The sequence below is a fragment of the Nelumbo nucifera genome, chromosome 4 (assembly GCF_055504915.1).
Source record: "Nelumbo nucifera cultivar China Antique chromosome 4, China Antique-T2T, whole genome shotgun sequence".
NCBI classification, from domain to species: Eukaryota; Viridiplantae; Streptophyta; class Magnoliopsida; order Proteales; family Nelumbonaceae; genus Nelumbo; species Nelumbo nucifera.
Window position 1 is genome coordinate 92,965,270 of NC_142652.1, and position 17,368 is coordinate 92,982,637.

The 17,368-nt window shown below is 38.3% G+C and overlaps 1 protein-coding gene across 3 annotated transcripts in view; it reads right to left on the reverse strand.

The window, feature by feature from the left end:
* Positions 1 to 5,285: 5,285 nt before the first annotated feature.
* The window catches only part of KEA5 (K+ efflux antiporter 5), a 58,664-nt gene continuing 46,581 nt past the window's right edge, over positions 5,286 to 17,368 (reverse strand). For all 3 annotated transcript variants that reach the window (XM_010277709.3, XM_010277691.3, XM_088903168.1), the window contains 5 exons: positions 13,793 to 13,981; positions 13,617 to 13,694; positions 12,438 to 12,482; positions 12,265 to 12,360; positions 5,286 to 5,730 (listed from right to left, as the gene is read on the reverse strand). In XM_010277709.3, the coding sequence (XP_010276011.1) occupies positions 5,689 to 5,730; positions 12,265 to 12,360; positions 12,438 to 12,482; positions 13,617 to 13,694; positions 13,793 to 13,981 (450 nt within the window). In that variant the 3' untranslated portion in view covers positions 5,286 to 5,688. The remainder of the gene's footprint in view (positions 5,731 to 12,264; positions 12,361 to 12,437; positions 12,483 to 13,616; positions 13,695 to 13,792; positions 13,982 to 17,368) is intronic.

Here is a 17,368-nt window from a genome sequence, read left to right on the forward strand (position 1 = left end):
CTCGCAATCACCCGACACGTGGCAAAAACAAGCAACTCAGGACAGTAGAGTGCCCGAAGCGAGCACCGAAAGCAAGTCCAAGCTCACTATTGAGCCCGAACTCCACCAGACTGCTCTAAAAGGAGCCCGAGCTCCCTACCAAGAGTCCGAGCTCCCTACGAGGAGTCCGAGCTCCCTATTAAGAACCCGAGCTCCCTACTGAGAACCCGAGCTCCCTGCAAGGAGCACGAACTATATTGGGCCCCAAGCCTCACAAAGCTGTGACCCGAGCTGGCCCATGGCAGCTCGGGACACTCCCCAAACCGAACTCAAGACATCTCGCTCGCCACTCCAACACTTTGCTTCTGAAACACCAGGCTGACCAAACGTACCTGACACCAAGGACGTTCGTATCCAAGGGCGACGCACCTGACTGATTTGGGATCTGACGCCTGACAGCCGCACTTCAAACGGCCTCATGCTACCGCCACTTGCCACCGTCGTTACTAGCCGTAGAGACGGCTCCGACAAAAGGAGCAGTGGCGGTTCTGTCCGGCTAGAGGAAATGACATCCGAACTGGCAAGAGTTTAGAAGTAATCATGCCCGATCTAACGGAGGCCTGGAAGTGAGTGCGCGAGGTGGTTATAAAAGGCTCCTACCCCCCAGGAACGAGGTATGCTAACTTTTGCGCTATCTGGTCTATCTTGCTTTTGAAAGACTCTAACTTGAGCTTCGGAGCCCTTACGCCGGGTTCTCCCCGGAGCTTCTCTTCTCCCTCCGTTTCAGGTCCCTGCCACCCAGTTCAGAGGCAAGATCGTTGACAGCTAAGATCGGTCGGATTGTGCATCATCAAAAACGTTCAACAACAGGAAGATCATTCGAAAGTTTAGGTGGAAAAAATGTTTCGAAGCAAGTTTGAAACTGAAACCCAAGAGTTCGAGTAGAATAGAAGGAAACATTGAGCTCTTTGGTTTCCGCATAACAGTTTTTTGGAGTAAACTATCAAAGAATAAAATCATCAACCATCGGTTCAGGAATTTAGTGGAATTAAATTTAATTAAAATAATAATAAAAAAGAATATGTCTCAAAAAGAAGGCCTCAAGGCCGTACAAGTTACAATGGCAATCGGGAATAAACAAAGAGGTTGAAACGAGAAGAAGAAGAAGAAGAAGAGAGGAGAAAGAGAGTGGGAGAAGTGGGAGATGAAGGGGGTAGCCGTCGCCTCTATTCATCTCAAATGAAGGAGGAAGATGAACAATGCCATTTCGGTCCCCCTTCTGTTGACCCCGTACTCGACTCACGGGAAGATCATTTTACACTTTCCCGTACCATCCCATATAAAACCAAACAATGGAAAGTTAGATTTTTACACTTTCCCATCCCACCCAAATCTTCTCAAAACTAAATGAAAACAAGATCTCTCTCTCTCTCTCTCTCTCTCTCTCTCTCTCTCTTAGCTAATATAAACTTGTATCTTCCTCCCTTTTCTCATATTTATAATTATATCTTCATTTATCAACATCATCACCCGAACCTTATCTCAAATAAACTAGTTCAGGGGCCAGGTTGGGCTAGGTTTGGGATAAGCTTTGGCTCTTTGTTAACAGAAAATATTTAGGCCTGAACCCGAGCCTAGCCTGACCATCGGGCCTAGATCTTAAGCCCAATTTTGACTCTTATATAAAACCCAAAGCCCAACCCTGAGCTTGAAGTCCAGTCTAAACATAAAAAAGTCCTATCTATAGTGTAATTTAATAAATTAATTCCTATTTCCTAAATCGTAAGTTGATGTATGATAATCATTTAATAGGTGATTCTCATCCTCATAATCCATCCAGAAAAAAAAAATTGGTTCTAGGTTTTCTTGATTCTAAGAATCTATATATGTGGGTGTTTGGCATAGAATGTTGATTCTTGATTCTAAAAATTAGAATGATGTTTGGCATAACCCTATTTCTTCAGATCAATTCTCTATTTTAGATCTAATATCCACCTAAATTCATCATATAATTTCCATTCTAGCTCCAAACAAATTAACAAAAACTGAGATAGCCATGTAATACCAATTCACAGAGTTCTACTGTGTGGTATGAATTTTAGATAGAAGTGGGAAAGCTTGGTACAATTGTTAATTTTGAAATTGGGAAAATTGGGTTTTGGTTTATAGAGTTATACCGTATTCTCATGTTAGCCAGATAATAATGTCCAAAATTCCAAACAACAATAATAATATTAAGACAAATCCACTGATAAACATACATTGATGTGGAGCAAATAACAAGTTTTGCTTATCTCCTGTGAAACTTAACCTTCCAAACATGGTGAGACCTATAAACAGACTAACTAGTAAGACAAATTGCCTTATTAGCATTTGTCTTTTCTAGCATTATCACCAAGAGATTCACATTAAAAGAAGCCAAATCCAAACTAACAAGCAATAATCACAATAGAGCTAGAGCCAAATCCAAATGAGCTTCACATTGACATCCATTGGTCCTTTCGATTTCTTTAGTTTTGATTAAGAGGGATTAATATTCAACTATAACAAAGAATAAGTTACATTACTTTTATTTTTGGGTATTGAATCACTCGCCTTTGCCCCTATATAAGCAGTATTTCAATTTTTCTTTGGTATAGTACAATACTTTTTTTAACAATATTAATAACTCTTCTCAAAGGTGACGAGAACCGAAAATGGGACTCAATTTCATTTTTTTAACTAAATGTGTGTATAAATTAGTTTGAAGCTTACCATTTAGTTATCAAAAATTAAATTAAAAAAAATTAATATGGGTCTTGCATCATTGTAATTGACAATCTATTCTGACCTATTTTATTTGAAACCCACTATTAATTTATGTTATTTTTAATTTGATTTAAGATATTGAATGAGATCTTATTGGTAAATAATAACTCACTTTATTTGGTATTTATTATTTATCTAATAAATATATTTTGAGTGATTTATTTTTAAAAGTTAAATTAGGTTGCTTCCTAAAAGTTAAATCAAGTTTCTAGTTAATAAAGTATTTTCTTTTTGAAAAAAAAAATCATTTAAAAACAATCATGGGTTTATGGTAATTTTTTAATGGGTCCCACCATTTATATTTAATAGACTATGGATAAACATGTGTTAAGGTAATAAATGTCTATTGAGAATGTATAGAAGTGAAACTACCCACTTTTTGAATCCTATTTCTTTAATTAATAGGATGTCACGTGTCTGAATGGTGGTAGTGGGCTGTGAGCTTTAGCAGCAACTCCTTAGAAAATGCCACATGCCTAACTTTCCAGAAAAATGAGGAGGCCACATGTTTGAATGGTGGGGGGTTGTACTCTGATAGTGAGTTGTGGGCTTTAGTAGGAATTTCTCAGAATTGCCACATGTCTATTTTTCTAGAAAATGAGAATGTCACATGTCTGAATAGTGAGTGTTGAAGCCTGAACTCAAATCTAATATATATATATATATATAAGGTTCAAAGTATCGATATGATACACCCCGTATCGAGCGTATCGTATCATATAGGTGTATCGAGACCCTCGTTTATTTCAGTAAAAAACCATTAAAAACATCTTTAAAAAAACAAATTTTAAAAACAAAAAACTAAAAAAAAACATTGAGCAGGTATTTTTTAGTACCGTTACGCCCCTGCCGATACACAGGGGTGTATCGATACTTTGAACCTATACGTGTGAATGTTATTAGATAATACACATATGTATCATATATAATTTTATAAAAGAAAAAGATAAATTTATTCATATAGAACGACTTAGACCCTTTGTGAGGTTAAGTCATTTTACCCAGAATCATAACACATTCCAACACAATCTGACACCACACATCTCATACATGGCGGGGGGAGACCGGATCTGCTCCTAACACAGGGCGCCTCACACGCACATCCTACCATGCATTGTGAACATCTCCTGTACTTATTAGTTATTATTCACGGGAGATGTTCTTAATGCACGGTGGATGTGCCTGTGAGGTGCCCATTTGTGAGGAGCAAATCTCGTTCCTGACAGGGGGTGTTGGAGATGAACCATGTAGGCAGTGGAACGGGATCTGCTCCTCACACATGGGCACCTCATAGGCACATCCATCGTGCATTGGGAACATCTCCCGTGAATAATAACTTATAAGTACGGGAGATGTTCCCAATGCATGGTAGAATGTACATGTTAAGTCAGTGTGAGGCGCCCCGTGTGAGGAGCAGATCTGGTGGGGCATGCATAGTTATGAACTATGTAAGAACAAATGGAAGCAAATATGGCATTAAAGTAAACATTGTTCATAATTTTGGACAAAGTTCTTGTTAGTTATTACATGCAATCAATGATAGCCTTGAAACCATCTTTGCTTGTGTGGTGTTACATTCTCCACTATTTTGCCAAAATGGGCTTACTTCTTGCAAGTTGCATAACATGGTCCCTCAAAATCCAACTGTCATCTCGGACCAACCCATCAAAGGGACAGGTAGACAGCTCTTTCATGTGTCCCAGAAATGGTGCTGAATTGCTGATTAGATTTACCGTGAACGTCCACGGTAGATGGGTCTCAGTTTTGGTTATCACTCCTCTTAAACTACTACTACGATCACATGGGTACCCCAAGTGGTGAGACTGTGAGAGAGGGTGAGGCACCAACCTCCAACTCTCCAAGAGTGCACTCGTTGCACCGAATGGTCCATCCATCCATGTCCAAGGATTGAATTAGTCACATAATTACATATCAGCTATTTTCACAAAGTAATTATCTGAGAAGGCAAAAACTGTAGAGTGCCCTCATGTATCAGTCTATGAGTCTATCTACTATTTTCCTCTTTTGTAATTCATTACTATTTTACCTTCTTCTATTACCAACCAGGTATAAATGTAGAAGTTCGGCCATTAATAGACCTGTCTGACTGCCTTATCATCTGACATGCCAGACAGTCTGAGCAAACAATGCTTTCATGAAGCCACCAAATTCTCCCCATCTGTTAAGTTCACAAGTATTCTGTGCTATGTCACGAGTCACTAGAGTTGGACCCGATCTCTTTCAACATTAAACCGCCAACGAGTACAACCAGATATTTCATCCTGAGAGCCCACACTAGGTAACGGTGAGCAGCACGAAGTTTCAAGCATCAGAACTCTATTGTAATACCCAAAAAAAAAAAAATGCAACCCTCTAGGTGGGACCAAGCAACTCATGACCAATTCGGCAATGCCAATGGAATGGCCCAGCTTCCTTACGTCTATGTATTGGAAAAATGCAACATAACGAGACAACCTATCATCAGGAGTCGAGAGAGAGAGAGAGAGGGACAATTATTTATCATTTTTTTGTTCTATATGCTCGCAAGGACAAAAGTGAAAAGACAATTATTTCTCAGTTCTCACATCACGTTTGTATGTATAGTGTGGGTCATTCCCAGGGTCATTGACGAAATTCCTCAACAGTTAAACGATCAACTAATCGTTTGTTATTATTTTTATATTTACAACATCAGGGAAAAAGAATATGCGATACAGTGAAATTTTACAAGGAACTTCTAATAAGCCGAGCTCCTCTGTGCAATTAAATCTTCTGAATTATCATTTAAGACTTCCAATCTGGGTCCCGGCGCAAGCCCTAAAGCTTAGAAGTCAGATGTATTTTTACATGTTATACTGGTTGCTTTAGGTGCAAGCACACACATCAGCATTACGTGGAAAATTATAGTAGTCTGTTATGTGCTTCAATCAGGTTAGCTCTCTCCTGCAAATACAGAGGGAATTCTCAGGATGTTTCAGTAACCAAAGTATAAATGGCATAATAACAGGGCTATGGAAATGGTCATCTGTGTGTGTGTGTGTGTGCGCATGCCTTTAAAAAACAGCAGTGAGATAACCATTAAATTAAATTACTTATGATTGATTGATGGCCGATGCACATGCCACCACAGTTTATGACTATTTTGCATTGTAGGCAGGGGTAGACTGTGGGGAGGGTGGAGCCCATGGCTCCCCACCAACAGAAGTTTTGAAAGAATGGTAAGATAGGAACCTCCCCCCACTCGTAAGATGATGGATTCATGCTCTACCTCTGCTTAAGATTGCCACAGAATGCAGTATTTGGACAGAACTTCAACAGCAGGTAAGGATATTTTGTCAAGAAATAATGGCAACAGATGTTATTCTATGACAATGGGATGAACCATGAAACAAATTCTTGCTGTGTTCAAGACAACTGTAAAAATAATGAGGATACTGCTAGGATGTTTCAGTAACCAAACTACAAATTACATTTCTTGTTATGCCACGGTTGCACGATATCTTAATGATTTTTGAAATGTGGATAGCTAATTATTTGTATAAAAATATTAATTATTAGACAACAAGGGCATATTAAATTATTGGGTGAAGACAAAGCAGGAATTTTTTGTTTTCTCTATGAATGATTCATTAGAAGATGGGTCAGTGGTGACTGCCACCCCAATACAAAGAAACAGATTGGATACACCTAGGATTCGCCCTCCTCAAAATAAAACTAAAATGAATTTTGGTGGTTGCAGCACCAGAAATCCAGCGGAGTTAGAAATTGGGGGTGTGTTTCATGATCATGGAGGAGACGTTCTTTTGGCTATGTCAGGACCAATGGAAGTAGGTAATTCAATCGAATTCGGATTAGCTGAACGCTTTAGCTGTTCAGCAGGCTGTGGAACCAATGGTGAGGTTCCACGCCAGTATTAAATTTATGGGCCCCACTGTAAAAGATGCGGGCCCCAAGTATTCAATACTGGTGTGGAACCTTATCATTGCTTAAGCTAAAGCGTTCAGCTAAACCTTGCTCAATTCAATCAGGGCAGAACTACTTGTAATACTTCAAGCGTTGAAGTAAGCAAATTCATCAAATTTCACAGACCTGATTGTTAGAGATTCCAAGATCATAGTGATTGGACCATGGAGTCTCAGACACCAGATTACGAGAAGCTAGATACCCAGTGTTGCATGGACACAGACACAAGAATTAGAATCCAACACATGCTCAACAGTCTGACTTGGCAAGGCAAAAAAAAAAAAAAGGGGACTCGTGGACCTATGGACAAGTATAACTATAAACTATTAAAATACTCCATATTTTATTGAATTTTAATTGAACAAGTTTTAAAAGCTTACCTTTGTTACTTCACAACATTTTTGTAAGAAAAATGACATTCAATGTGTAAATTAATCATTCATTTACATGAAATAAGCAATGAGAGATGGAAAGAATGTTAGAAGTGTTGTTCAAGAATCCATGGAGTGCTGCTGCCTAATATTTGTCCTAATGGACAATTAATCCATTTAGTAGAGACAATTCGACATATGGATAGCTGGCTCAGTGTTTACGCTACATGGATCTCTTATCCTGCTAACTCCCTTGTGGACTCTTAAACCCAATCGGGGTAGGTTTTTTTACCATTGATCGGGGTTTGGGGTGGGTTTTGGGGAAACCTGAAACTCTTGGGATCGGGGACAAAGCAGGGATAGTATTTGCCCACCCCACCTTGACCTCGGCCCTCAACCCACCCCGACCATATTATATTACAGAATATATGTAAAACTGTTAATATATATTATATTTAATTATAATATAATATATTATATTATATTATATTATATTATATTATATTACATAATATAATATAGTTCTAGGTAGGTTTCAAAAAAAATAAAAAGATAAATTTGCAAGTACTATTATTGTTTTAGTAATATTTTATTACTAGTTTATTAATAACTTATTATTTTATTATTATTCTTATGAGCTTATTAATTTATTATTACTTTAATGATATTATATTAATATTTTATTATAGTACTATTATTTTATTACATTTTAACAAATATTTAATTAGTTTTTTCATTATTACAATATTATTATTATTACCTTATTAATATTTTATTATTGTACTAATATTTTATTAATGTTACGGTTTGGGGGTTTTTTGTCAAGAGTTCTTTACTTTTTGAGAAGCCTTGGAATGGGAATCCCATTCTCAAGGGGCGGTGGGCTAGAATTGCCATTCAATTATATGGGGTAATCTCATTCCAACCAAATAAATTGGCTGGAATCATAATGGACCTTTTTTATTGCGATTCTAGGCACCTAATCCAGGGAACCAAATGGACCCTAAAAATAAAAGAATAATCACTATCATATGAAAACATATCCTGCACTTAACCGATGACAATGAAAATTTTAAATACAAATAAACTTTCGCCAAACGAATAAAACTCCTTTCCTTAGATGAAGTAACACAATTTTTGTGTGTAGTGAAACATCTACAAGTATAGCACATGTAAAAAAAGTGACTATACACTAGGAAAGGATGATAGGTGCATCTTAAGATTTTCCTCTTCCCCTTCCCCTTTGTCTCTCATCAAAATAATGTGCCTTCTGGATAACTTGTCCTAAAGATATTGTCGTACTCTTAAGAATCATTTCAGTTCTCCCCCCTTTTAAATACAACTAAACTTTGACCAAACGAATCAAGCTCCTTTCCTAAGATGAAGTAACACATTTTTTATGTGTAGTGAAACATCTACAATTATAGCCTATGTACAGTAAGTGACTATACACTAGAAAAGGATGATAGATGCAATGCTCCATAGGCTTCTTCTTCTTTCATTCAGGCCCTTCAACTTTCTACATAACCAGTAACTACAACACTCTCCTCAGACTATACCAATTGAAATTTACCATCTAAAAAAAAAAATGCAAATACTGCCAAGCTGAATTGGCAATGAATAAATAGGTGATATGCTATTTCCCATTCTTCATTACAGAAAACACATGCTGTTGGAGGGATGTCCAGACTCCATACCTTTATTGAACAGCTTGTCTCTTGTGAGACACCTGCCTAGTACAGATGTCCACACCGTGAGTTAGACTAGATCAAAGATGGTACAGGAGCATTCCAGATGGACTTATGGGGGAAAGTCCCCCTTAGTCAAGCATTGTGAAAGTTTCAGATATGTCCCATTTTCATATATGACTTTCTTCATGATTTAGTGTGGGATGGCTTGAATGTAGCAGATATAGTAGATTAGCCAGCTTCTCTACCTCCCAATACTTAAAATTTTCTGGAGGGATACCAGATTATAGTGTCTCCACTGGTTCTCTAACCACACCACAGATCAGTCCATAGATGGATTCTATTTCCCTGATACCCTTCTCAAAACATCATGTGTTCGTGATGCCTGGATCCCATTAGTGCTATAATAACCATTATCAAGTGTTCCAAACCCAGACCTCCTTCCTCTTTAGGCTTGCACACCTTATCCTAGTCTATAAGTGGTACTTCTGCTCTTTTTTCCTTCCCCTCTTCATAGACAATTCAAACTTTTAGTCTGGATAACTATAGAGGATATGTAAATGACCCTCACTAGAAGCAATATAAGAATATATAAATTTTAAAAAAATCCAGTTTTGACTTGTTTGCTCTTGCACCAGCTGGTGTCTTGTTTACTCCTTGGCATTATCATATCTAAGATTTTTTATTCTGATGCCAAAATGGGTCAAAATTATTTGGTGGAATGCACAGGTTAGAGTAGGCACCTCATCTCGAGAACGCATAAGGTAAACCCATGAAAATCGAAGGTAATCATCAACAATGAATAGGAAAAATCCGTACCCCCCCATTGTAGTAATGTGATATGGCCCCCAAATATCAGTATGAATAATTTCAAAAAGAACACTGCTTCTTTTATTACTTAAAGAATAGGTAGATCTTCAATACTTTGCAAGTTCACAACTCTCACAACTCAAACTGGACACTTGGACTGACTCAAACAAAGTAGGAAAAGACTCTTCAAAGACCCAAAAGATAAATGACCCAACCAATTGACTCACAAATTAAGAAACAAAAGTCCTCCCAACTTCTTTATTTCTCCCAGGTGATGCTCTAGCAAGTAGATTCCATTTGTCTCACAGCTAGTCCCAATCACCTTCTTTGTCACCAAACCATGGAAGACACATCGATCAGGAAAAAAGGTTACTGAGAAATTCTGATTTTTTATAAGACTACTAACTCAAGGCAAATTGGTGCTAAGTTTAGGAATATGTAGGACTGAGGACAAAGACATAGCATCAGACACTCTGATATCTCCCTTGCTAGAAATAGGTACAAGGGATCCATCAGCAATAGAAACTTTATCTCTACCAGAGGATAAGGACTAAGAGGTAAACTAATCATATGGTCTGAAGCACTTTGATCCAACAAACCAAAAAAAGACTAGTGTTACTTGTGGCTGAAGCATGATAGGCAGTAGCCCTGGTACCTGAGTGAGCAAAAGCCGAGGTGGGAGTAGCAGTGGATGTAGTGGCTGATGGATGAGATGATCATGAAGCTCCAACCTTACTCTCTAACTGAGTTAAGGCAACTCAAACTGTGGCTAAGGCATCTAGGGATGCGGATTTCATGGTGGAAGATGCACAATCAATAGTGACAGCTGCATTAGCATTCCCCTTCTTATTCTTGAGTCTTGCTGGAAAAAGACGAGGATACAGCTTCTAACAAGTATCCCTAGTGTGCTTTGGCTTCTTACAATGGTCACAAATTATCTCCTTCTTGTCTTCCCTTTTTTATATCCCTTTCCTTATCACCTATAGGCTTTGGTTTCACTACTGCCAATGCTAATTCCATGGGTGGGTTCATAATCTAAATTCAGCCCAGCAAGAAATTCAAACACTCTATTTGTCTCAACCAACTTCCTGTATATTGTTGCACCCTTATGGCTTTCCCATTCAATGGTTTCCAAGTGATCAATTTCATGTCACAGGGATTCCAAGGTAGAGAAATAAACAGATATAGATTTCTCCCCCTGTTTAAGATTGTTCACTTCACTTTTCAGCTCATAGGCCCTAACAACATTCAAGGGTTATGAGTAAGTTTCCTTCATATTCTCCCAAATTTCCTTAGCAGTTTTCACCCACAAGTAATTTCTATTGGTATGAGGCTGCATAGAGTTGCACAGCCAAGTCATAACTAGATAATTTTCTTGAACCCATGTAGCATAAGTTGGGTCTTCCTTTGCTGGTTGCTTTGTATCTCCAGTTATATATCCAAGCTTCCCCTTTCCTTCAATAGCCTCCAATAGCCATCATGGCTGATTTGGCCCATTCCAGGTAATTTGTGCCTTCAAACTTAACAGTGGTAATCTGAAAAGAATTGCCTGACATATTTCCAGGCCTCATAGATCCTTCCTCAAATGTCTTTGCTTCCTTTCCAACTGTCTCCATGATAATCACTCCACAAAACTCACGGGTATCTAAGGAAGAGGCTGAAAAAGGTTTCTGTACAGCAACCCAGTGACAGTTACAGCCCTGAAATAATCTTTCAGCAACCTAGTATCAATACCAATACCAGAAAAATAAGCATGATAGGCTAGAACCTTTAGACTGTTCTGTTTTCAGAGAAAAACCCTAGAACCAGCCTTAGAGAAAACCAGAAAATCCAGCCGCTCCTACCAGAAGAATCCAATCACTTTCTACAAGCTGTAGATCTCTGAAATAATGTATTTTCTACCCAGAAAAACCTGAGCACCACTCCCAATCAAGGTTAAAACCCTTAAACTTCTATCCGATCCCAAGTCTCTGATTCTTCCTGGGTGTTGGTGATCTCCAAGATTTCACAGGTCTTGGGCAGCAACAGACTTCTCCAAAAACTTCCAAGAATCACGCATACCAAGCTGAAAACTCCAGCTTTAATTTATCCTCATGTAGTCAGCTGGGAGAACCCTACATGAGAACCCTAACAGTCCCTAAACTTGGCTCTGATACAAGTTGTCTGATCTGTTCACAGTCGGCCTGTGTTCTGATGTAGTTTCAGCAAGAAACAAAAGAAAGAAAAGAAAAAAAAAGAATAGAATAAAGCAAGGGAGAAGCGAGAGAAGAAGAATAGAAGAAGAAAGGCACAGCTAGTGGGCCTGCTGTCCACTCTCTCAATTAGTACTTATATGTTTCTAATACAAAAAACAGTACAAAGACATAAATACCCCTGTCACCCAAGTAACTCTAACAGCAATATAACAGCAACTAAAAACATAATAAAAACTAACAGCAACTACAGTAACTAAATTACTGCACTATTTCTCCACATCATTCTTCAGCTGCATTTTAAAGTAGGTAGATGCTTATGAAAGGCATTTCATCTGAATTTCTATTTGAAGTTACTGTTTAAGTGGCAAGATGGGAATCTTTTATTTGGGTTTCTATTTGTAGGTACTATTACATTTTAGAGAGAGAGAGAGAGATCTTAAGTGGACTAACCTCATTTTGTGTGCTGCTCTCTGAAGGAAACCAGTGCAAGAGAACACCCAGGTGCATCACAGCAGGCATCAATTTGAACATAACAGGAGTTGTTACCTGTAGCATGTTTTACCATGAAAAACTTCAAAACAAAAATACAAACCCAACTGTAATCCCAAATAAAAGAAGCTTACCAGACTGAGAGCTGTTGTTCCTAGAAGAAGAAGATACATTTTCCCCTGAATAACACAAGACTTGAGTTAATAGTACTCTATATATATTATATAATAAGAATAACCATAATAATGGTAATAACAAAAATGACCAAAAGAGCAAAATAAAATAAGGCTAGGCAATTAGTGGCTATGGCTATGCTGGTACACCCAACCTGACCAAGATTTAGCACAGGTGAGATAGACAATAAAAGAAAAAGAAATGGTTTCTTTCACCTCATTTGTGCATCCTATGCAAGAGGAATTATGAGGATACTATCTCTTCTTTATCTTTTCCCTTCATTTTGTAAGTATGGAAATATTTCATCCTCTATTTCTCCCCATTCCTCACCACAAAAGAAAAGGGAGATGTTATGGGCATGCAACCGCGGGTGGGCCTTGGCGCAATGGTTGGGTTGCTCCATTGTCACTTGGCTGACCACAGTTCAAATCTTGGAAACAGTCTCTCTGTATGTGCAGGGGTAAGGCAGCGTATATTGGTGGGAGCTTCATGCACTGGGCTTCCCTTTTATGGGCATGCACCAGGGAAGTATGGAAATATTCTCTTCCTCGTTTTAGGACCAACAAACCCTATCATGTGGACGTTATCTCCCCATTGCCCACCACAACAGAAAAAAAAAAAAAGTTGCTATGGGCATGCACCTGGGAAGCAATGCTATGGAAATTTTGGGAATTGGGAAAAGTGAAATGCAAGTTTAATCAAAATAAGTGAGATCATCAAGCAGTAATTGAAATTGTTACAATAAGCATGACACATTAGGTTAACACCTGAGAATTTGAAGGTACCATGGAATCCATCACCATTGGCCAAGTATAGTTGGTTGGGACACGGTGTATATGATGATAAATCACGGTATCGATCAGATTGAGGGGGAGTGCTGAGAGTGTAAGGGCATTTTTATCCTTTTATATGTTTTTGGTATTAGGGTGCCTAGTTATGGGCATTTTTGTAATTTCTTCATTATGTTCAAATACCAAGTTTCTAGGTGTGAAGAAAAATAACACCTCATTCTCTCGACAAACTCTTCTTCTCTTCTCTTCTTTTCTTTTCTTTTTCCTTCCTTTCCTTATCACACAATATTTTATAACTAGATTAATTCTACTATACATATACATATAAATAGAGAGATCAACAATCACCTCAATAAGATGGAGATTGGAGGCACGGCTTAATAGAACAAATGCAAACTCTCCAATTTGAGCAAGTAGAACACCAACCTTTGAAAAACATTGAAAAAAATAAATAAACAACCAAAAGTTAGAGATTATTTGGATGAAGTAAACAAAATTTTCATTAAGAACATTATGTAACTTACATGGAATGATGTCCTGAGACTATATCCGAAGGCCTTGGTCACCATGGCAACTACAGCTGTCTTAACAACAACAACTAGAATGACAGATGCAAGCAGTATATCCACATGGCTCCATAAGAATTGTACATGTATGAGCATTCCAATACTAGAAAGAAACAGAGCTGCAAAAAGGTTACGGATTGGTTCCACCTGCAACATATAAAGCAAATTGTTGGAATCTTACAACCTTTTACATGAGACATAATAAAAGCACAAAAGAGACTCTAGAAACCACCTCCTAACTTTGGTAAATGAAGGAAGCAATCATAAAGAGTTATGTACAACATTTATAAAATAAATAAAATTATTTTTATATCATCCTTGTGGCCTCCACATTCTACTTGCTGGAAAGAACACATCTGATACCCCAATAACTACTAACAGAAGTAGCGTGTTAGCAACATGCATGAGAAGAAACAAGTGCCTTTTCATGCAAAATCATTACTTCATTCCTCTCTTTTCCTTTTGTTTATTCTAGCATCTCCTAGGCACAAGAACAGATTTCAAATACTCTCATTCGTTAATATTTTGCCTTGTCAACCTAAACATAAGTAAAAAGAGAAGAATGAATGAGAAATGTGTCCTTGCAGATATATAGAGAAAACAGATCTGTTGGTATTAATATAGAAAGAAAAACCGTTGATAATAAAAATCATAGGTAAGTTAACTGGACCTTAATCCAAAACAAAAGTAAAGGCAATCTGATGTCCTTAGTTGTAGTCTAAGGTGGTGTTTGGTAAAAATGAAGTTTGATGTCTAAAAAGTCAAAAAGCTATTTTTCAGGTCTGAAGTCTAAAAAGTGGCAGATATGTTATTCTGCTTTTTAGAGACTTCAAAAATATATTTGTGTTGGGGTGTTCTTCCGATGAGATCTTCTCACTGCAGGACAGCAGGAGTCCTCTTCAAGGGACACTCTGCCTCCTGAAATCAGAAAGAGAAGAAGAGGAGGAAATATAGAGAGAAAAGAAAATGAGAGGCAAAACTCTTCGATCCACTTCATTCATCTCGAGGGTTATTTATACATTTCCTCATTAAGATCCACCTAGTAGTGGGCTTACTTACATGGTGCTCTTTGTTAGAATGCTCGAGTCAGGGGTATTTTGGTCATTCTGGTGTATCTTATTGAAAGTGAAATGTCTATTGTATCTGAGTTTAAGTTATGTGTCCCATCTTCTATGAGGGACAAAATTGTCTTTCTTGTAACTTAAGTTTTATGAATAAAAGTCAAGTGGGTCGGCTAGGAGAGAGAGACTTTTACTTTTCTCTCTTCTAGTCTGGCCGAATATTCTTCTCCTTCTTTCTCTTTTCTTTCTTCTTCCTTCTTCTCTGCTTTAACCTAGAATGAACTAGGGTTTATTCACATGGTATCAGAGCTGTAAGGTCGTATCCTTATTTCTTTCTTGTTGCTGTTCTCTTTCTGGGTTCGCCGCCAGCTTTCACAGTCGTCTTCTTCTTTTTCGATTGACCTGAGTGGAGGTTCGATAAGGGGCTGAAAAGGAGCTGTCGTTTTGTGGGTCTGGAGGTGAGAATGCCTCCAGTCGTTGCTGTGGTGGTCGTTGAAGTGGTATACTAAACCCTCTAATCAGTATCAAAGAGGGCTGAATGTGGACAGGTATGAACACTACTGTTGTTTGTCCAAGTAAGGAACTGTAAATGTTTTCTTGTTGCTTCAAAAGTTGGTTGTGGTGATGCTTGGTGTGACTGATATGCATTTCAGTCGTATTCCTCTGCATTTCTCTTCATATGTATGCTGAAAGAAGAGTTGTCGACTGCTGAGGTTCACAACAGCAGTAGATTGGTGGTGGTTGTGTCGTGGTGATTGGTGGTAGTGGTGGTTGGGTCCTAGACCTAGTGTGTAATCAGTTCTGCAGTATGCAGCCTAAGTGTTTGATGTGAAGACTGAGTGATTTCAGTCTTAGTGTGTGGTGGTGAATGGTTTTGCAGTGTGCAGCCCAGGTGTTTGATGTTAAGACTGAATGATTTCAGCCTTAGTGTGTGGTGTGTAATGTGTATTTAAAGCTGGGATTGGTGGTGCTATAAGTGAGATAAGCCGTGTGAAAGAGTGTGTGGTTGTGTTGTATACTTGAAGGTGAAATAATGGAGATGGCTTCTTCCGTAGATGGGAATGACAACAAAACCAGCATCATGCTTTCTTCAGATTATATAAGTGTTCAAATGACATCCATCAAGTTGAATGGTGAGAACTATGTACCATGGGCAAAGTCTGTGGAGGTGTTTTTGAAGGCCAAGAGGAAAGTAAAACATGTGAGGAAGGAGAAACCTTCCTCTAATTCTCCTAGGTTCAGTGATTGGGAACAAGATGATGCACAGATAATGACATGGCTTTGGAACAGCATGGAACCAAAGATTAGTGTGAACTTCATGTTCCTAGATACAGCCAAAGAGATCCGGGATCATGCTAAAAAGTTGTACACTGGACAAGACAACACAACTAGGGTATATCAGTTGTACCAAGAGTACTTCAATTTGAAGCAAGGAAGTCAAAGCTTAGAGGAGTATTATGCAAGTTTGAGGAACATCCGCAATGAGCTAAATGTGTATCACCCTCTAACATCAGATGTCAAATATTGGGGGGATCAGCTCTCCATTTTAGCCCAACGTGTCCCTAAGAATGTATCAAAATCCTTATCTAAGCCAGAATGGAGAGATGCTATGAGAACTACAACAGAATCACTTCGTAAGAACAAAACTTGGCATATTGTAGACTTACCTATTGGGAAGAAGATTGTTGGTTGTGAATGGGCTTTCACCATAAAATACCATGCCAATGGGCAGATTGATAGGTATAACGCCTGCCTTGTTGCCAAGGGGTATACTCAGTAGCTAAGATGGCATTTGTGAAAGTTCTCTTGTCTTTGGCAGAAAATTATGATTGGCCTCTTTACCAGTTTGATGTCAAAAATGCCTTCTTGAATGATGACTTGGTAGAAGAGGCGTATATTCCCTTCCCCCTAGAATGTATGGTAAGGAGATGCAAGGTAAGGTATGTAAACTAAAGAAGTCTCTCTACGGACTTAAACAATCTCCTCGTGTTGGGTTTGATAGAATCAGGACTGCACTTATTCAGTTTGGTCATACATATAGTTAGACCACACTCTATTTGTGATGAGGAAAGCTTCTCATGTCATGTTACCTTCCTCATTGTTTATGTGGGCGGCATTGTTGTCACATGTAGTGATGCATAGGAAATTCGCGATCTCAAATACTTCCTTAAATCTAAATTTGAGATTAAAGATTTGGGGGAGTTGTGGTACTTCTTGGGCATTGAGGTTGCTAGGTGTAGAGAGGCTTTTCATCTCCTAGAGAAAGTATGTGTTGGACCTTCTCATTGAGACTGGGAAACTTGGTGCTAAGCCTACTTCCACTCCTATTGAAGGGGAGCTCTTGACTGATAGGGGAGTGTTTCAAAGACTGTTAGGGAAGCTTCTATACCTGTGCATGACACAACCAAACATTTCCTATGTTGTAAGTGTGATTAGCCAACTTCTAAATACTCCTAGAGACACACATATGGCC